The 21,870-nt window shown below is 36.9% G+C and overlaps 1 protein-coding gene across 4 annotated transcripts; it reads right to left on the reverse strand.

Annotated features, from left to right (window-relative positions):
• Nucleotides 1–15,844: 15,844 nt before the first annotated feature.
• Nucleotides 15,845–21,025, reverse strand: LOC131144457 (serine/threonine/tyrosine-protein kinase HT1). 4 transcript variants are annotated; one of them, XR_009133822.1, is made up of 5 exons: nucleotides 20,638–20,732; nucleotides 19,123–20,313; nucleotides 18,268–18,723; nucleotides 16,727–17,041; nucleotides 15,845–16,212 (listed from the first exon to the last, which is right to left on the reverse strand). XR_009133822.1 is itself a non-coding variant. In XM_058093123.1 (5 exons), exons 3-5 carry the CDS (start codon nucleotides 19,855–19,857, stop codon nucleotides 16,799–16,801), a joined length of 1,434 nt encoding a protein of 477 aa, XP_057949106.1. In that variant the 5' UTR covers nucleotides 19,858–20,313; nucleotides 20,638–20,687; nucleotides 20,790–21,025; the 3' UTR covers nucleotides 16,486–16,798. The 4 variants fall into 4 exon arrangements, 3 of the variants coding, with proteins under 3 accessions (XP_057949106.1, XP_057949104.1, XP_057949105.1); XM_058093123.1 differs by lacking the exon at nucleotides 15,845–16,212 and adding an exon at nucleotides 20,790–21,025 and having other exon boundaries at nucleotides 16,486–17,041; nucleotides 20,638–20,687; XM_058093121.1 differs by lacking the exon at nucleotides 15,845–16,212 and adding an exon at nucleotides 20,790–21,025 and having other exon boundaries at nucleotides 16,486–17,041; nucleotides 20,638–20,712.
• Between the last annotated feature and the right edge of the window lie 845 nt (nucleotides 21,026–21,870).

Raw genomic sequence — 21,870 nt, forward strand, 5'->3', positions numbered from 1 at the left:
TGAGGTCTTGCAAGTGTTCGTTATGCTTTTGTCTTCACGACGAGGTCATCGATGTAGCATTCCACCTTCTTATGGAGTAGGTCATCAAATATCTTTTGCATGGCATGCTAGTAAGTGGAACCAGCGTTCTTTAACCCACAAAGCATCACTTTGTAATTGTAAATCCCTTTTGGTGTGCGGAAGGCTGTGAGTTCTTTGTCCTCCGGGGCTGTCCTTATTTAATTGTAACCAGAAGACCCATCCATGAAAGATAATGTATCGTGACCAGTAGTTGCATCCACCATGATTTTTGTTACAGGTAGGGGGAACTCATCTTTTAGACATGCCTAGTTGTGATCCCTGAAGTCAACACAGACTCAGAGTTGTCCATTCTTCTTCCGGACGAGAACTATGTTTGCAATCCATGTTGGATATGTGACTTCCTGAATGAAACTCGCTTTGATTAACTTGTTGACTTCTTCTTCAATTTTTGGGATAAGTTCTGGGCGAAATTGACATTGGGGCTCCTCACTGATCGCAAGCCTTTCTTTGTAGCCAAAATGATGCATTGCAATTCTTGGGTCAAGGCTAGGCATCTCCTTATAACTCCATGCAAATACATGCTTGTATTGAATCAGTACTTGGATGTATTCTTCTTCTTCTTCTTCTTGTGTGAGTAAGGCACTTACAAAGGTAGGTGGAGGATCCTATGAAGTGCCGAGGTTGACTTCTTTGAGCTCGTCAACAGTGGCTTGGCCGCCATCCTCTAGCTCTAGAGGAGCGTCCTCGATTTCACTGTCTAACAAATCAGGCTCAGTTTTCTCACTGATTATGATGTGGTATGACGTGTATGAGGACTTTTCCTTTCTTTTCTCATTGTCGTGACCACGTCTCCGAGTTTGGGTGTCGATTTGACCTTCATTTGTTAGCGTTCCTTCGATGTTGACTTCTATGGTCATCCTATTCCTTTTCCAAGATGGAACTTTGTCAACTTCATAGGCATGTTGGTTTGATAATGGTGGTTTGCCTAGCCTTTGGAAGACCAATGTTCGCCTTGTGCTTAAAGGTCGCTTGAACACTAATTTCTAAGGTCTAAGATTTGGTCCTCAGATGTGTCCAAACACTGTTCCTTGAGGCTTTGGTGATTGGGGGCCTTTCATCCCATTGATTGCTTTATTTTGTGTGAGATCGGGATCTCTAAAGCGATCAGACACCAAACAGTGAAATGCTGCCGCATGGCAGTTTTCTTCTTCGTTGGTCACCCGAATCGTGATGACACATATGTTCAGTGATTGCCTATTACTCCTTAATGTGATGCGAACTGGAGGCTTTTGTTGATAACCCAAACTCGTCTTAGTCTTGGGAGGTTGAGTGACAACGTCCTCGATGCACTTTGTCCCTAGTGGGCTTACCGGTATTTGATTCTTGAAATCATGTCTTGCCTTGGCTAAAAGTTTGTAGGCATTAGGGTCAAACCCTTCATCGGTTCTCTTGTTCAGGAGTGCATCATGTTCAATTTCCCCCTTTGTTGACCGGACTAATACCTTTAATGGTTTGGTGGTCACCACTAGATCTATCTTTGGCAGTGGTAGGGATAGTGCATCACTCACAACGCGAATGTCTTCGAGGTTTATACTGCCATGTCTTTCCTTTGGTTGCGGATCAATATGGCGACAAGAGGATTCCTCCTTGTTACATAGCTCATCTCTCTTTGAGCTGCTTTTGACTGTCAGAACCTCTGATGTGATGACCTTGCAGTTGCCTATGTCTTTGTAGAATACTGCAGCAGCTAGGTGGGCCTCAGCTTCAACGAATGGTTTCAAGTCAACTTTGACTTTTTGGACGCCGTTCTTGTAGTACTTGAAACACTGATGTAGACTTGACAAAATGATCCCATTTCCATGAATCCAGGGGCGACCTAACAATATCTTGTATGTTGTTCAAGCATCGATCACATGGAATATAGTGCTGGATGTGAGGTTGTCGATGGTAAGGTCTAGGCGGACCATGCCAATTGCTCTTTGGTCCCCTTGATTGAAGCCTTGAATCATCAACCTACTATTCCTTTATCTTCTTTACATACTTGTGCTTGCTTGCTTATTTTTATCTGCTGGATTCATTGCACTAGTATTTAGATAAATATTTGTGATTGCTTGAGAAATACTTGAACGGTTTTATCTGTCTAACTTATCTGAATGTCTTTGTATCTGTTGAATTGGAAATAGTTTAGAAAAGCTCCTGGGTTGAGTTATACTCGTTGTAGATAGAAATTGAATAAACTTGACCTAAAAACTTTTAAATATCCAATTCACTCCCCCCCTCTTGGGATTACACCAATTACATCGAAGACCTTATTATAGTACATTTTATATTACTTAATATTTTAAACAATACTCAAAATAAATTATTCCTTCACATAATATTATATTTAAATATAATTATAAAATATTATGTATAATAATGTCATTATAAATAATACTATTATTTTATAGTTTATTAAATATTAATATTTTATAGCTAGCAATAGTGTTAATACACAATTACTTGCTTGTACAAGACAATAAGATGATTTTTGGTTCATGTAATACCCATTTTTATGAAAATAGTAGTTATAATAATTTTTTTTATATGTATTAAAAAGAACATTATTATCATCAAGCAAATAATAATAAAGTGAATATATAAATTAATCCTTGAGGAAAGACTATTACTAAATTTAACTAAGGAAAAACTATTACTAAATTTAACCATGTGAATTCTAATTCCTTTTATATTCCATATTGAATTAAATAAAGAAATAAATAAATAACTATTTATCTGTATTTTTAATTTTTTATTCTATTTCACCTTCTTAAAAATGCTTTTTGTAGAAATCAAATGAAACGAAGTATCCAAACACCATCTTGGTGTTAATTTGAACTATGTTGTGGAAATCGAGTATAGGATACACAGCGGAATTTGTAAATTGCAGCAAATGATGAAACACCAAGAAAAACACAACCTGTATATATGAAAGAGAATAAAGAAACAACACGAGAATATACATGGTTCGGCAATGCCTACATTCACGGGAGCAATTCGGCCAAGAATTTCACTATGAAATGAAAGTTTACAATACACTTCACACAATGATCTCTCTTTCTTGTCAAAATATGCGCAGAAGAACCTATTTAAATACCCCTTGGAGGCTTCCCTCCAAATACCCAACCATCCCAATGTTCCAATTCAAAATTTGAATTATTCCTCACAGCCCAAAACAATCGTTGACAAGAATAGGGCCCTCGTCAATGAGAGAGAGAAGGCCACTCGTCGACTAGTGATTCCACTTGTCGAGTTTCTGATTTCCTGCTCTCGGTGTCTCAGAACTTCTGCAATTCTCGGGCTCTCGGTATCTACTCGTCGATGAGTGAGGCACACTCATCGACGAGTCCCTGCTACTCAACACCAATGAATCCATATGCTTTTCTTCTTCCTTTGTTTATGAGCACCAACAAGTATAAGAGCCACACACACAAATACAACAATCTCCACCTTGACGATTATACGCCCCTTAGGAGAACCTGAAAAGCATATCTGATTGCTCCACCTTGATCTTAGAATGTCTGGTTGGGTTTCTCTCCCTTCTATCACTTGGAAACATGAAGTAAGTTCAAGCAATTCTTGAACTTTTCACTAGTGACTGGTTTTGTCAAAATATCTGCTTCATTTTCAAATGTATGAACTTTCTCCAATATAAGTTCACCCGAAGTAATTAATTCCCGAACCCTGTGGATCCTCACATCAATATACTTGGTTATAACATGATACACTTGATTCTTTGCTAAGTAAATAGCACTTTGACTATCACAACGCAACACAACCCCATCTTGCTGTAAGCCCAGGTCTTTGACCAAACCGGTTGGTTATAAGGATTCCTTTGCAGTTTTAGCAACTGCCATATATTCAACTTTTGTTGGGGATAATGCCACTAGAGATTGAACCATGGATTTCCAACATATAAATCCTCTTACAAGGGTAAAAATATAAGTCGTTGTAGATCTTCTGTCATCCATATCTCTTGCATAGTCAGCATCTACAAACCCCATAGTTGAAGGATTACACTGTTGTTTGTCGAACATGATGTCACACCTCGATGTACCCCATAAGTATCTGAAGATTCACTTGACGGCCTCCTAATGCTGTCTTCCTGAATTAGAGAGAAACTTACTCAACATACTCACAACATGTGCCAAGTTTGGCCTCGTACACACCATGACATTAAACTCCCAATGGCGCTAGCATATGGGACCTTTGACATGTCCTGGATATTCTCATCCGTACTTAAGCAATCTACAGTAGACGACTTAAAATGACTCGCTAGAGGTGTACATACCTGTTTTGCATCTGCTATGCTAAACCTATCCAACACCTTCTCCACATAACTGCCCAAAGATAACCATAACCTCCATGCAATTTTGACTTAACAAATCTCCATCCCAAGTATCTTCTTGGCTGAACCAAGATCTTTAATGTCAAACTCTCTATGCAATAATTTCTTCAACTGATTTACCTCAATTAAATCTTTTGTGGCTCTCGGCATGTCATCGACATATAATAACAAGAAAATAAGAGAACTATCATCAAGCTTGTTCATATACACGCAGTAGTCATACTCACATTTTTGTAGCCAATCTTCATCATAAAGGAATCAAATCTTTTATACCATTGCCTTGGAGTCTATTTCAACCATAAAAAGATTTCTTCAACTTGCAAACTAAGTTTTATTTTTCTAGTTCACTGAATCCCTTTGCCTGTATCATATAAATTTGTTCCTCCAAGTCACCGTGAAGAAATATCGTCTTCACATCCATTTGATCCAAATGAAGATCATGATGAGCAACCAACCCCAACACTATCCTGATAAAAGTGTGTCGGACCATAGGTGAAAAAATCTCATCATAGTCTATTCCCTTCTTTTGTGAGTACCCTTTTGCCACTAATCATGCTTTAAATTTTTTTCATTCCTTTTTTGAAATTGTTTCCTTCTTCCTATATACCCATTTGCAACCTATCAGTCTCTTCCCATCTGGAAGCTCCACCAAATCCCAAGTTTTATTTTTATGTACTAATTCTATCTCCTCAATCATTGCACTCATCCACCTACCTTTCTCTTAGTCGCGCTCTGCCTCTTGAAATGTAGTTGGATCATTGCAACTGGTAAGGAAAGCATAAGACACTAACTCTTCAAATTCATACCTTAGTGGAGGTCTGATAGTGCGTCTGGATCTCCGTATAGGAACATTGTCAACTTGAAGGTTTCCCAAGTTAGAGCTCCTTGTAACCAAAGGACCATGATCATTGTCGTTGCCCTAAGCTTCCAACTCCACCTGCATAACAAGTTCATCTTTGCCCTAATTTTCTAGCTCTTGTTTCTGTTCATCACAATCTTAAGTATGCTTCACCATAGCCTTCTCATCAAAGACTACATCTCTACTGATCACCATCTTATTTGCCGCTAGATCCCATAACTTGTATCCCTTCACACCCTTTTGATATCCCAAAAAGATACAATGTCCAAATTTTGGGTCAAGCTTGGATCTCTCATCACTAGACATGTGAACATAAGCTAGACACCCAAATACCTTCAATTCGGAGTAGTCTACTGCATTTCCCGTCCATACCTCTTCTACCACTTTACCCTTTAGTAATTCCTTTGGTGATCGGTTTATCAGAAAACAAGTCATAGTAACTGCCTCGACCCAGAAGTTATTCAGTAGCCCTGTATTAAGCTTGAGACACTGAGCTCTTTTAGCCAGAGTTCGGTTCATCCTTTCTACCACACCATTTTATTGAGGTGTCCGGTGAACGGTAAAGTGTCTTAATGCTCTGCTTCTCACAAAACTCCATGAACCTCGAATCAACGTACTTGTTCCCATTGTCTAACCTCAAACATTTGATTCTCCTCCCCATCTAGTTTTCAACTTCAACTTTCCACAATTTAAACCTGGCAAACGTATCAGACTTATGCCGCATGAAGTAGACCCAGACTTTTTGTGAGTAATCGTCAACAAAACTCACATAATACACATGTCCATTCCTTGATGCTACTCTAACTGGACCCCAAACATCAAAATGCACATAATCAAAAATACCTTTCGTCTTGTAAACAAATGATTTAAATTTTACCCTATTTTGTTTTCCAAGAACACAAATCTTGCAAAAATCTAGTTGACATTATTCCATACCTTTCAAGAGTTTCCTCTTGTGTAGTTCCTTCATACCATGTTCCCTTATATGCCCGAAACACATATGCCACAAGATAGTTACATCAGATTCAGTATCTACGGTTGTAGCTCCACTTACAATAAGAGTTCCTTGCAGTGTGTAAATATTCTCATCTATCTTTTTCCCTTTCATCATTGTTAGATTACCTTTCCATACTTTCATAACCCCGCCTTTGGACTTGTAATTTAAACCATTACAATTCAAGATGCCAAGTGAAATAAAACTCTTCCTTAACTCTAGTATGTGTCTTACATTACTCAAGGTTCTTACAGCATTATGAAACATTTTTATTTTAACATTTCCTATGTCAATGATCTTACAAGAAACATCATTACCTATAAGAACTGAACTGAGTTTACCAACCTGTAGGTGCTAAACCACTCCTTGTTTGGAGTCATATGGTAAAAACATGCCGAGTCAAGTATCCATGAGTCCGTAAGGTGATCCATCCTTAACAAAACTGAAATAACATCACCATTGTAGAAACCCAAACCTAGAAAAAAAATAAAAAAATAAATAAACAAGAAAGGAATAGAGGGAAAATTTTAAAAAAGTGTAACAATAGGCTTCATCGACGAATCCCCTGTTTTCGTTGACGAATGCCCTTCTGTGATTTGTCGACGAAGTTCAGGCGTCGTCGACGAAGAGATCTCGAATGACAGAAATTTCAGGCTTAGGGTTCATCGACAAAGTCCTTCTTTCGTCGACGAGATTGTCCAAGTCAACAACCTATAAATAGGATTTCTCTTTTCTTTCTCATTAAGAAACCTTAAATTTCTCTCTTTCTCTCTCTAAAACGACGCCCCTCACTCTCTCTCTATGATATTTCACCGTTCGTTACCCGAATTGATGATCGGAAGTTACCATGAGGATCTTAGGGAAATTCTCTACAAGTCTAGCGGAGTGGATTTTTTAACGGGGTCTTTTCAGGCATCACCCCAAAGTTGAGGTAAGAGTGGAAATGAGCTGTTTGTCTAGTATATAATTATTTAAATGGGGTGTATGGGCTTGAGGATGTTTTGTAGAAACCCGAAGAATTATAACAATTAAATAATAAAAGAAAGGAGATAAACGGAAAATTCCAAGGGAGACTCAGCAGGGTCTCGTCGACGAGCGCAGAGTGTTTGTCGATGAGCAGCCTTCTTGGGCACGTCGACGTGGATGCGTGTCTCATCGACGAGAGACCAAGAGGGTTATTCTCAGGGCCTAAATTTCATTGATGGGTTAAGTATTCATCGACGAACTTCCTTCTTGGTCTCGTCGACAAGGCGTCGTGGCTCGTCAATGAGGACACGTGTACAACACTTTATATAAGGCCAAAAATCACATTTTCTGCGAGAGAATCACATGCTGAACTCTCTCTCTCTCTCTCTCTCTCTCTCTCTCTCTCTCTCTCTCTCTCTTTCTCTCTCTCTCTCTCTCTCTCTCTCTTTCTCTCTCTTTCTCTCTCTCTAAAATTCACCTCCTCTACCTTCTCTCTAGATTTTCGACTTCATCCTTTGCTGGTTCGACGATCGGAAGCCGCCACGCTACTCCTGGGAAGATTCTCTACAAGTCTGCTGGAGTAGTTTGTTAGTTAGGCCAACTTGGGCACTATCCCAAAATCTTGGTAAATTGGTTATTTTGAGTTTTATAAGGTATTTGGTATTTTTGGACTGAGGAAAGTGTAGTAGATGGAATAATACTGAAGTTTTGTTGGGGAAAATGTAAATTTTAGGGTGTTGAGCTGGGAATACTACAGGTGTAGATTTGGGTTTAATTGTGAGCTCTCAGTAAGCCTGGTAAGGAGATAAATTAAGTCAGAATTTTTCATGAAATTATTTATTGTCATACAACATTTATTTTCAGAAAAATACGTATGTTATAGAATAATGTTCGGAAATACTGTTGTTGAACAGGGAAGTGGTTTTAACACATTTTATAAGTATGAATTCAAAACAAATCATGTTATAGAATTATGTTTGGAATTATGCCGGAGTGAATACCGTGATTTTTACGTTATGAATTATGCCGACGTAAATGCTGTATTTTACGTTATGAATTATGTCGGCATAAATGTTGTGATTATGTATGATATGTAAGAAATCATGAAATATGTTTATGTAAAATATTACTCTGAAATACGAAACAATTATGTTTTAATATGGAATACATTATATGTTATAAGAACCCAGATAGCTTAGTTCAGTTTTATGAAGTACGATACCATAGCTATATGTTCATGTTTATGTTTATGTTAGTACTACCACACATCTTATGTAGAGTGTCAGAGATGGCAGTCAGCGTGACTTTATGGGAGTGTTGTAATTCCCTTGGTAGTCCGGCACAGGTGGAACAGGCCCATCGTACTTACATACCTATGTTTGACTTAGCATGGTCGGCCATCCATTGCTAGGTCCCGCCTTTGGGCTGCATAACCCTATTATGTGGGGGATAAGACATGACAACAATTAACTATCTATCCTGGGTAACAATTCAAGTATGATATGATTATATAAGATGATTTTTTAGTATAGAAATTTAGTACGTTAAACTATGTTATGTTAAATCATGTTTTACTTAGATATGATACAACTATTTACACCAGTTATGAATTATGTACTATATATCTGTATGTCACGAAAAATATTCATGTTGCCACACACTAATATTATTTTATCTCCCTTACTGAGAGGTGTCTCACCCCAGCAATACAAACATTTTAGGAAATCCAGGTAGAACGATAGATAAAGCTCTATAGTGGTAGGAGTTGGTCGAACTACCCTGTCAGAAGGGTAAATATGTGAGATAGGGTCAAATGGGTTTTTGTGGGATTATGACCCTAGGATACTTTTTGGGTCTTTTTGTGGATGATTGTATATATATATATGAAAGATTCAGCAGAACTCTGGTATGGTTTCTGTTGTTTTATGGCATGTATGTAATTTTATATTTTCTGCTGCTTAGGTATCAGAGTTGTATGACAGGCATATCCTCGGTACCCATGGGTCCGAGTTGATCATGACTGATAGTTTAGAAGGATATCAAAATCATTATGTTATGATTATGAAAAAAAAATAATGTTAAAATAGGCAGGTCGTTACATGTTTAATAGTTGTTAATTTGGGGTTTGAGTTAATAAACTAGGGTTATTAAATCAGGGTTCGGGTGAGCGCCGCAGACATTGTTTTGGGGTCTCCGTTAGCGTAGTTCAGGAAACTAGGTAAGGGGAATAGATTAAGCTAGTAGATTTGTAAAATTTCACCGGTTAAAATGGAAATTATTTGTGTATTTATATAAATATCCTATGAGTATTGAAAGCCAACCGTTTAAACTGATATTTTTGAGCCTAGGGCTGTGTTATTAGTTATTATTTGTGAAAATGGAATGATTAAAGTAATGGCGTATATTTTCAGTAAAACAGATGATGAATATAGGTTGACTTATTATTTTAGATGATATTATTATTATTTAAATTATGTGGGATGAGTAAAATGAATATACTGAGTTGGGTTGTGATATATGTATGACATGTTAAAAATAATGAAATATATTGGGATTATACTGCATGTGAATTGTCTAATCATAGCAGAATGTGAATGTTAAATTACAATGTATGGTTTGAGAACTCCAGAGGACCGTTGTATGCACAGTACTGTTGCACGTAATTTCTAAAGAGCTAGTGCACTCAAACCTCTTAGAGAGAGTGTGGAGACGGGATGATCAATTGGGCTGAGAAGGGTAGAGTCCCCCTGGAGTCTAGACCAGTATGGGAACAGCCAATCTGACTTACAGATTGAAGAGGTTGTTACTAATTTAACTCTGGTGGGCCGACCAGGGTTAAGTCCAGCCTACGAGCCGCATAACCCGCATGGGGAGAAGCATGACAGTGATTATCCATCTAGCAGTGAGTTCTAAATGCGTAATTGTTAATTTAACCAATGTATAACATAAGAACAACGTATGTGAAATATTTGTGAATACTGAGTATGTGAAGACAAGAGATGAGAAATGTGAAATGAGTTTATGTGATGTAAAATACTGAGAAACGTGAGAATTGGGATCATAAAGAGATGAGTATTACGGAGATATCAGATTCAGAGTAAAGTATAAATATATTATATATTGTAGTATTATATGTACTTGGGGTGAAGTGAACTCTTCGTCTAAGGGCTTGCTGAGAAAGGCGAGTGCCCTGATAGGTATTAGATGTAGTCATACTAGGTTGCATAACGTATTAGAGTAGAGGGAAACTACATGTATGGGTGTGTAATCTCCCCTATTCTTGGGAACCTTCATTGATAAATAATTGTGTGAATGTGTGTGAATACGAGACAAACTATCCACCTGAGGGCTTACTGAGTAAGGTAAGTGTCCTGATAAGCATCAGTTGTAGTCATACCCGGTTGCATAAGGTATTAAAGCAAAATGGTGCTACTTGTATGGGCGAGTAATCACCCCAATCCTTGGAAAACTCTCGTTAATAAAATACGTTGCATGTGTGTGAGTAGAGATAGAGAATGATTTCATAATTGTGGATTAATTTGTTAATGATGATTATATTTTGCACACAAACCTCATGATGACCACACACTGGTATTAATTTATTTCGTCTTACTGAGATGTGTCTTACCCGATATGAATTTCATCTTTTTCAGGACCTCTGCGTGATCGAGCTCGGTGAGCTCGGGGCTAGCGTAGCATTTTTTTAGAGAGAGAGGGTATAGACTTTTGATGTATATTTTTGGGTTTTGTTTAAGTTTCTGAGATGTTTATATTTGTGAATACTGGATGTTGGAGAATACTATTTTGGGATATATATATATATATATAGAACTGTAACGATCCAGCCCTTTATATGGACCCAGACGTCACTCATTCATACATAATTCCTATATCTGTTCAAGATATGGAAACAACCTACCCTAAACAGGGACATACGGGTGTAAATCATACATAATTATAATGTAAATGTTGCGGAAAAACATAAACATCCATTGAGATTTCTACTAGACTTATACCAGAGTTTACTAATACATCCACATCATTTCTCATAAAGTCATACATAGGATAAAATTCTTGTTATTACAATCCTCCAACAGGACTTTCATCTAAGTTTAATACAAGATTTAGATGCTTACGTAAGCTAACCAAAAACAATCTCCCCAGTACTTTTAGCTATTAGGACCGACGTACTAATGGACCTGAAAACAAAGGTTGTATAATAGGGTGAGACACCTCTCAGTAAGGAAGAAGGAGTTACAACAGTGTGTGACTGCATACATGCATATTTTCATTCAACATCTGGAATATAAATCAAATATTTTCAATACAGTAATGCATCAGGTATATCATTATTCATATTACAAAATTCCCACATTTGTCTTTCGACCATTTAATGATTTATCAGATGACCAACAGCAAAATATCCCTATAACCAGTTTTAGCCCGTGGCCCGGGTTGTGCACTGATACTCGTCCAATGCCCTGTTCGTGCAAGCCGAGTACCTACTTACGATCTGACTGCCTCTATTGGCCCAATATCAGCCAATGGTTTCACCCTGCTAGCCGACCATCTTGGTACCCACATCGTTTAGTACGTGTGGTTGCACGTGTACATCTAGCTACGATATCGCGCTGTATCATATAACAATAGTTTATTTTAACCCTGCAAAGAAAGAATTTTTCAACCCTCTCGGGACTCTCAAGCTGTGGTTCCGTGTATCATAAATTCAATTTATACAAATATGATAACCTGCGTAATTCCAGTATTTTTCACAATTTCACATAATAGCATTGGGTTCAAACTGACGTCTTTCCACTCAGTTTGCCCTCCTTTGTTTACTGATGCGGTTTAGTGTATCATCAGCCTCCGTTTATCACATTTTCAGTATAACAAATTTGGAACTTCGTTCCCATATTCTATATCAATAGTATAGAAAATCCATTCATTCCCATATCAACCTATATAACACAAGTTTGATACAAAAACCCGCTAAATGATAGAAAATTCATATACATAGTTTAACTGAATAAATAAAGGATTCGAGTCTCTCCTACTATAGTATAAACACAAATAAACAATATTTGTAAAATTTGGAGATCACACGTTGAAATCCTCATTTTTACCAAAAATCGTAAAATTGTCAAACCGTCATTTCTACTCGGTAGAATTTCACAAATAAGCAGTTAAATCATACATAATAACATAAACTAGCTTTTTAGCGGTTTACTTTTTCAAAATAGCTGTTGTAATCAAATTCCCCTTACCTTATACTCAAAATGAAAGTTCGTATGAAAACGGTCCAAATCGACAACTCGAGATCCCGAAAACCTAAAACCATAGAACATAACCTTACTATGTTTTCTACTGCTATCCAAATATCCAATCAAAATTAGGATCAAATTCCTACCTCGATTCTTGAGAAAACCCAAAACTCTCCGAAACGACGATCCGATCCACTAAAAGTGTAGAGTTTCCTCTTCTGATTCACGCAGTACCCTTTGTTTTTGGAAACGGACGACGAACGGCGAAGAATCTTAGAGAGAGAGAGAGAGAGAGAGAATAAGAGAATTTATAGAATAAAACCTAACTTAGCCCTTAAGTAATCTAAATAAATATCTCCTCCAAAATATTTATACTCCAAGATATTTATATATAAATATCTCAAAATATCTCTTTTCAAAATATCTTCTCCAAAATATCTCTTTATTTATTTATTTATTTATTTTAATTTTATTTCTTTATTTATTTTTTTTCTAGGGGTCGGGTTACTACAAGAACTCTAGTATGTTATAAAGGATGTTAGGTTATTTTTCGCTGCGTACTTGATGTTATAATATTAGATACATGTAAATGGAACACGTGGAAGCCGGGCCCCACTTGGCGGGTTCGAGGCGTCACAACCATCACTGCAAACTGAATCTCCTTCTTGAACCACATTCATTGATTTTGAAGTCCCCTCATGCTTTTTAGCATTTCCTTTCTTCCAATCTGCATATTCTATTTTCACATGCCCTCCTTTTACCATACTTATAACACCGGATATCCTTTTTCTTCTTAGATTGAGTACGAGATTTTTTACTCGATCCATGTTTAGATTTTCTTTTCCCACACTCATAGTTATCTTTCACCATTAGTCCTTCTCATTCATCACATATTTTCAGCCTTTGATGAAAAGTCAATAAGACACTTGTCACCTCTTTTAAATTAAGAGACAATTTTCTCCAAGTAAGAGTGGTAAGTAAATTTTCATAAGTATGGGTTGTTGGCAAGGAGTTTAGTAACATCAAAGTCTTATCATATTCATTAAACTTTAACATCAACACGCATCAAATCACTTATGATTTGATTAAAGGTATTGATATGTTGATTTAAGTTCGATCCATCAACCATCTTAAGCCAATAAAGATGTTGCTTAAGAAATAATTTATTAGAAAGTGATTTGGACATGTACCAGCTTTCTAACTTTCGTTGTACAGCCGTTGGAGAATCATCCTCCATCACATGATAGAGAACTTCATTGGTCAAACACAAGCATATTGTAGAAATGGCCTTTGCCTCAAATTCTCTCCAATTCACTTCATCCATTCCATCCGGTTGAACACCATGTAGAGCCTTCACCATTCCTTATTGCACAAGTATATCCTTAACTCTCCTTTGCCACATACCGAAATTTTCGGTTCCATCAAATTTGAAAAAATCAAATCTTGTAAAAGAAGATCCTAATGCTATGACAACAATGCTCTGATGCCAATTTGTTGTGGAAATTGAGTATAGGATGCACAATGAAATTTGTAAATTGCAGAAAATGATGAAACACCAAGAAAAACACAACCAATATATATGAAAGCGAATAAAGAAACAACACGAGAATATACGTGGTTTGTCAATGCCTACATCCACGAGAGCAATCTGGCCAAGAATTTCACTATGAAATGAAAGCTTATGATACACTTCATACAATGATCTCTCTCTCTCTCTTCAAAATATGCCCAGGACCTATTTAACAACCCCTCGGAGGTTTCCCTTTAAATACCCAACCATCCCAACATTTCAATTCAAATTTGAATTCTTACTCGCAACCCAGAATAGTCGTTGACAAGAACAGGGCACTCGTCGACAAGAGAGTGAAGGCCACTCGTCGACAAGAGAGAGAAGGCCACTCGTCGACGAGTCTTCGAGTTTCTGATTTTTTGCTCTCGGTATCTCAGAACTTCTGCAATTCTCAGACTCTCGGTATGTAATCATCACCGAATCCCTACTGCTCAGCACCAGTGAATCCATATGTTTTTTTTCTTCCTTTGTTTATAAGCCCTAACAAGTATAAGAGCCACACACACAAATACAACAAAGCATCTATTAAAAAATTTCCAGACCAATGTGCCACCTGGTGCCTATGGTTATGCCATGTGTAAGATGTCCTATTTCTTAACCACTCATCTAGTAAAAGAAGAGGCACCCAATGCCACGTGTCACGCATCAAGGTATAAAACAAAAAAGGAAAAAACACCAATAGAGAAGGTGCTCCCGAGAATAAATAGCAACTTAATTGAAATGGAAAAGTGCATTTGGAATTCCATGCAATTTTTATATTAACTCTAATATAATGTTTGGTTGCGCAATTGAATGAAATAGAAATAGAACACCATGAAAATTTGAATAAAGAGTTTGTCAAAATCAAGTAATAAATTTAAGAGCAAAAGACAAGAACCTTTTCTGAAGTTTGACAAGAAGAAAATAACCTCTCTTGAAGTTTCAAAAATTCCGTAAACCTCCCTTGAGGTCTCAAGAATTACAAGGACCTATCCTCAAATTTGTAACAAATATACAAATCTCCCCTCATATTTTACAAAAAAAAAAATAAGTTTTTTGAGGAACGATTTTTATCTTTTTGACAAATCCCAGGAAAGTTTTCTAATATTTTTAAAACCTTAGGATAGTTTTGTGACACTTTTAAAATCTCAGGGAAGATCTATATCTTTTTAGCAAATCTTAAAAAATGTGAGTGTCTTTTATCTTAAATTTGATTTCATTTCATATGATTTTATTCCATTCACATATACAAAAAATATAGTCAACAAAAACTTCTTGACACTTTACTAGTCTAGCATCAAACAATATTTTTGCCTAAACCATGCAAATCACCCCAAAAAAAAAACAAATAAAAAAAATTAAAGAGAGAGAGAGAGAGAGAAGGCCTCTTGTGATTGAAATGGGTTTACATTTCTTGAGGATACATGTATGACCTCATTAGTAGTTCTCATCCCTGATTGTTAAGAAAAATGGAATACATATCTAGGGTTTAAAATTTCATTTCTTTGTTCATGTTTGTGTGCAATAAATAGCAACTTAATTGAAATGAAAAGTGCATTTAGAATCCCATGCAATTTTGATATTAACTCTAACATCATGTTTAGTTTGAGAAATAGAATGAAATTGAAATGAAAATAGAATGAACTGAAAAACAGAATGAGAAGTATAACGGAATCAAGTAATAGATTCGATTCCATTTCTCCTTACTTCATTCCCCTATGTACCAAACATGTAGTGAAAAAGGACTTCTTGAAACCCTACCAATCTAACATCAAACAAAATTGTTGTCTAAACCACGTAAATCAGCCAATAAAATAAAATAAAAAAGTCGATTTAGACCTTTCGTGATTGAAATGGGTCTACATTTCTGGGTGATAGGAGGATGACCTGAAAGCAGTTCTTATCCCTGACTCTGTTAAGAAACATGGAATACATATCTAGGGTTTTAAATTACAAAAACTTGATAAAACACAACATAATTTCAAGTTATGCTAATTAGTCCCATCTTATAATTCTGCACAATTTCAAATCCAAGAATTGAACTTCATGCTTTCAGAATCGGTATAAATGCATTTTTTAACAAGGAAACCCTTCCTTTTTAATTGCTGTAAGCAAGGAGTCTTCAAATCCTGCCCGGTCCAGTGGAAAGGCCGTTTGAAATCTGGAAAGCAAGCACTGAAAAACACAAAACAATACAAGCCAAACATGGGCTACATGACCCGTGCCCGAACCCTGTGCTATCAGAATCTTTAATAGTTCAATAAACTAGTAACAAGAGCAGTAAAAAGCCCTGGTTGCAATAATTACAACACACCTGTAATGTAATGGCATTGGGGGTCATACAATTCCAAGGATTCAGAAATACACCAAGTATGAAGTACGATAACAATTCACAACTCGAAAAAATTATCAAAGAGAGAAAAGAAAGAACTAAAAACCACTAGGGAGTTTTGGGGCCACAAAACTTGATACAGATAAAAACAATGCAGTTACAAGACAAACATGTGATACCCAAGGTTGACAATCTTGTGTTGTGTATGAAAGATGTAAATGCAAGTAATATATTTTAACCTCAGAGCATGCCTACCAATATAATCATTCAGGCTAGCCTGAATGTTGATGTGGAGAGAGAAATTTGAAAGAAACCTAAGTAATAAAACAAACTGTTTTAATTTTTAATTACACTGACCTGGTCCAACTACAAAAGCCAGGTGTTGAGGAAGGTCATGCAAATTTAGATTTAAGAATGGAAGAAGTATTATTAGGATGAGCGTCCGGGACTATGCCTTTGAATCCATTTGAGAAGTCCCTTCTTATGCTCTTGACAGGTTAAGTTTTGTACGAGATTCAGGTTCCCATCATGGGCGAGCAAAGACTCAAATTGTTCTAATATCTTCACCACCCGCCAAAATTCAGGCCTCTTCTCTGGTTGCAAAGCCCAACATTGCTCTATTAAAGATCGCAGGGCAGGTGCACAGTCTCCTGGTATAATGGGTCTCAAATTCTGAAAAATCCCAAGTTAATTGATGTTAGAATTGTAATCATAAAACCCTACATCATTTGAGTTTCATGAGACTAAAACAGGGAGGAGAGAAATCAAAAGGAGAAAAAAAAAAAAAAAAAAAAAACCTAAGCTTCAGTTCTTCTCATAAATCAAAATGAAAGTTCAGTCAATGGAAACTCCAAATTTCCAATTATGATTATAAATCAAACCCACCCCAACCCTTCCACCTCTCCCCCTCAAGTTAATTAACTGTGCCGTTTATATCAATTCTAATTTGCCTATTCGCAGCAATTGAAATTTCACCCCATTTATTCAGCCAGAAAAGTAAAGAAATTTGCCCACTTGGTTTTATATGTATGATCATCTTCTGGGTTTTTGGGAGATGATGTAATTCCTTTTTTGGTTCCCTAATATATCCACTTTTAAAAGGGTGTGCATTTTTGGATTGAAAAAGAAAATTATCAAGAGAGAGAAGAAGAAATACAAAAGAATGACAAGGAATCCTCCTAAAATACAGTAGGGAAAACAAAATATCCTCTAGGAAAATAAAAACAAAAATTACATCAAAGTAGCTCTTGAATCATGTAGCAAGTCACTCAAATACCCCCAGAAGCATAGAATAAAAAAAAGGAAGCCCAGAGTGATACTAAGAAAAAGAGCTCTATCCGTAAAGGAAGAGGTATGTTTCGCTCCTATGGTGGCACCTTTTTAATGATGTGGAATGATTTTGTTACCATGTAATACCTAAACACCAATCTGTGAAAGCCTTAGGGAGAAATGATACTGTCTACAGAGAGAATAAACATTTTAACTGTACAACATCATTCAGTTACCCCTGACGAAAGCACAAGAAAAAAACTTGAAAATGCACTTACCATGCCCAGGATTCTCAGGTTGAGTGCTCCAAGTTAATTTTTTAAGAAAAATTCCACTTAAAAAAATGAATTTGTATTTACTCAAAGAGGTTTGAAATAATATCCCTTTCAAAGATTATTTTCAAGGAAAAATGAGGAAAAGAAAAAAAAGGGAGGAGAAAATTCGAGGAGGAAAGAGGGGGAGGGGGGGGGGTGGTGATGGGGAAACCATTTCAATAAGCTGAAGTGAGAGCTCCTACAAAAATATAGTAATGGGTTTAAAACATCAAGCTAAAAATTAAAAATTTATTAGACATTGGAGGAAAGTTGTAAATTTATACAATGGGAAGATCCATGAAATCAGCTGCATACCTTATTCACCACAGCAAAAGCAGCTTGAATGGGTGTCATATCCTCATAAGGGATGGTTCCAGCTACCATTTCCCATAAGATGAGCCCAAAGCTGTACACGTCTATTTTCTTCCCATAGGATTTATGTTTAATCATCTCAGGTGCCATCCAGCGGAAAGTCCCTTGGTCGTCAGCCAAAGAATCACAGTATGCTTCCTTACAAGCTATTCCAAAATCAGCAATTTTCATGTGGAAGTTTTCACTTATAAGGATATTCTCAGGTTTAAGATCCCGATGAATGACACCCTGAGAGTGAATATATTCCATTCCACGAGCAATATCCAGAGCTATAGATATAAGCTTTTCTAAGGGAAGAGATTTATGCTCAAGCTTATGCAAGTATGCCCTCAAGGAACCCTCTGAGAGATATTCCGTAATGACACAAAAAACTGGTGGTTCTCTGCAAGCTGCCGCAAACTGCATTTGCAAGAGTAAAGAACGGATTAAGAAACAATGCTCAAGAAACTTTTTGTTAAGTAATTGTCAAACATATTTATAATCAAAATGGTGTGGTAATGATCAAGTCTGGTGCAGTGGTTAAAGATACAATGAATCAAGAGTCTGGTGCAATGGTTAAAGATACAATGAAATGACTGCACAATCTTAATCCAAGTGAACAGCACACAAACTACTAGAATGCTTCTGCAAGGAGCGCAATTTCATTCTTAATTCCCTATTAGTCATACCAAGTGAAACATACACTAAAAAGAACTTCATCATCTCTGCATGGTTAAAGGAAAAGATCCATTGACCATTGACCAGACAATACTAGGAATGGGAAAACATGAAAACTACAGGGTGTAAATTTTGTATTACCCTTATGACATTTTGATGGTGGAGACGAGAAAGAAGAGAGACTTCTCTATTGAACTGCTTCTCTAAACGAGCTGCCATAGATCCATTTTCGTCATCATCTGGAACCCTGATAATTTTCACAGCAACAGGCTCATCCTTGTATATACCATGGTAGAGCCTACTGTGTGACCCATGAGCAAATCTAAGTCCAACAAACAACTTGGAGAGATCAACCATCCAATCGTCTGCAGTCTCCACCGCAGTAACCCTTCCCCCTCCATGATCAAAATACTTCGCCCAGGATGAATCCTTTCGACTCTTGGTCTTATCATTAACTTTCACAGATGACGCTTGCTTCAATGGGCTGGTATTCGATGAACTCAAGCCTCGAGTCCCTTGGGAATCCTTGTTAAACAACTTGCTCCCAATTCCCTTCTCAGGTCGTCTCCTACTGGGGGCTGGAGTTGTGGACCTCTTCCTATCAAATTTGGCTTCCTTAAATGTGTCAGGAAGAACAGTTTCAGGGAGAGGGGATGCAGATCTTCCCTTGTTCGTCGTTGGATTTCGCTGAATCTGCGCATCAAGGGGTCCTGGTTTCTGATTCGCAGAAACTGTTCCGGGCCTTGATTTGAGCCCGGGATTTCTGTCCGGCTGAATGGTCAAAGGAACGGAGGCCAGCCTCAATGTGTCCCATCGGTGACAAACCGTGTGAGAGAATTTCGTTCTCCTCAACCAAGAATTAGCCTCATCCCCCATTGATGCTGTAAATTCCCCAAAATGCTACAATAATTGACAACCAGAAACCTTCTTATCCTTCTTCAGCTGAGAAGAAGGGCTGGAACCAAGAAGTTGCTCTCGAACTAATTCAATGAAAATTACAGAGCTCCACACACAAATTTTCTTCAAACCCATCAAAACCCATTGACGACGGAGTCCGGAAAAATCAATCCCCACCTTCATCAAAATGGAAAAAAGCCATCCAATTCTGACAGGCCCATCGCATTCAAATCAATCAATATGAATCCCTAATCCCATCCGGAGGAGAGAATCAAAATCCCTCAAAACCAAAATAAGCCAATCGAATTGCAGAGGTACGACGCCTCATTCCAAACCCGTCAACACATCGGAATCCCGATCAAGACCAATCCTTCCTCTTAAAACAATATGCCCTTTGTAGCAGCTTCAAAGTCAAACACAGCGTCCCATACGACCCTGAAATTTTACACGCACAAACTCGAATAAACAAACAGACTAAAAAATTAATTAAAAATGTTAAAAAAAAAAAAAAAAAAAGCTCTGCGCCTCTAGCCAATGATATTGAAAATAAACAAACACCCATGACTATCAACCCCGTTAACCACAAACGAACGCCAATGATTGTGCCAAACAATCATAATTTCGTTAAAAATAAAAATAAAAATAATAAAAAAACAATAAATAACACCCACAAACAGAATCGAATATAAAAATTCACATAAAAGAAAGGGAAACATCAATCAAGTGCAGAACGAAAGGATCCCGGCAGCGAAGACTTGCCTGGAGAGTATTTTCAAGGCATTGAAATTATTCTATTGAAGAGACTCCCCCTGTAAATACATTGCCAAAAGCGGTCTTCTCCATATATCATATATATGAATGAAAGAAATAGGATCTGTGTAGGGCAGTACAAAAAAAAAAAAAAGCCCCACCTACAAGTACGCTCCCTCCCCCAGAGAGCAACTCGCCAAGCGTATACGTATCGTATGCGTAGGCTAAGCTTGACCGTAGATTCCCTGGACCCGCTCCCAGTGCTGAGCTGCCGCCGGGCGATGGAGGGCCCCGCCGCTTCTAAGTCAGAAATGACGGAGGCGTAGAGAAAACGAAAATTCTTCCATTTTATTTTTGCAGAGCAGAGAGAGAGAGAGAGAGAGAGATGAAGAATGGAACGTCCCTATCGAGGAATGAGGTACGGACGTCATTGCTACCGTTAAAGGCGTACGGTTTGCACGGGTACGTAGTTGGCAGTGTAACAGTATTCGTATATGATCCGTATGTTCACCGTATAGGTGACAGATACGGTTTGAGCCGGTTGGACGTGGTGTCCTTCCGCTTCCAAGGGGCGTGTAGACCGGTTCACTTAATTCCACTAAATTCTCATGATTTTATTTATAAATTATCGGTATATAAGTAATTTAACAAATTGTTTCCATTTTGAAATTAAAATAATTTTTTTCTTATAATTTTCTCTTAATTTCTTAATTCTCTCTCCATTGTTTCTTTAATTCTTTAAAAATATAGTAAATATTGATACTATAAAAAGTTTGTACTTGCAACAAGTTGAACTACTTAAATTGATTAATTAAACTTTGGTTAGGACTTAAGTTCACTATATATTTTTCCTAAACAAAAAGGTCGCACTATATCGTTTAAATTTCATACTTTTTATGCTAAAAAGTTAATTTTTAAAAAAATATTATTTACAATATGAGTAAAAGAGATCGATATTTTCTAAAATTTTATTAAGAAATGTAAATTTCTTTTAAAATTCAATAGAAAAACATTAACTGCGTCAAGATTTAAAAAATCTCAGAATATCTCAAAGATTTAGCAAAGATTTTAAAAATCTCATAATACCTGAGTTTGGGAACATGAAATTTGAGTCCTAAGATTGACTTTGTGTAGATTTGAAAATCGATAAAGAGATTTTATCCTTAAAATATTTATCATTAGAATACTATAAAGAGAATTCTTTTTTTTTTTTTAACTATTTTTTACGAATGTCAAATTTAA

Source organism: Malania oleifera, chromosome 12 (assembly GCF_029873635.1).
Source record: "Malania oleifera isolate guangnan ecotype guangnan chromosome 12, ASM2987363v1, whole genome shotgun sequence".
NCBI classification, from domain to species: Eukaryota; Viridiplantae; Streptophyta; class Magnoliopsida; order Santalales; family Ximeniaceae; genus Malania; species Malania oleifera.

Excerpts from the sequence above, each read along its gene's own strand:
- LOC131144457 (XM_058093122.1), bottom strand. The coding sequence starts at position 19,857 with ATGGGGGATGAGGCTAATTCTTGGTTGAGGAGAACGAAATTCTCTCAC. Across the intron at positions 18,724-19,122 it reads ACCATCAAAATGTCATAAGG|TTTGCGGCAGCTTGCAGAGA; the intron begins GTAATACAAAAT and ends TTGCAAATGCAG. Across the intron at positions 17,042-18,267 it reads CTTTTGCTGTGGTGAATAAG|AATTTGAGACCCATTATACC; the intron begins GTATGCAGCTGA and ends GGGATTTTTCAG.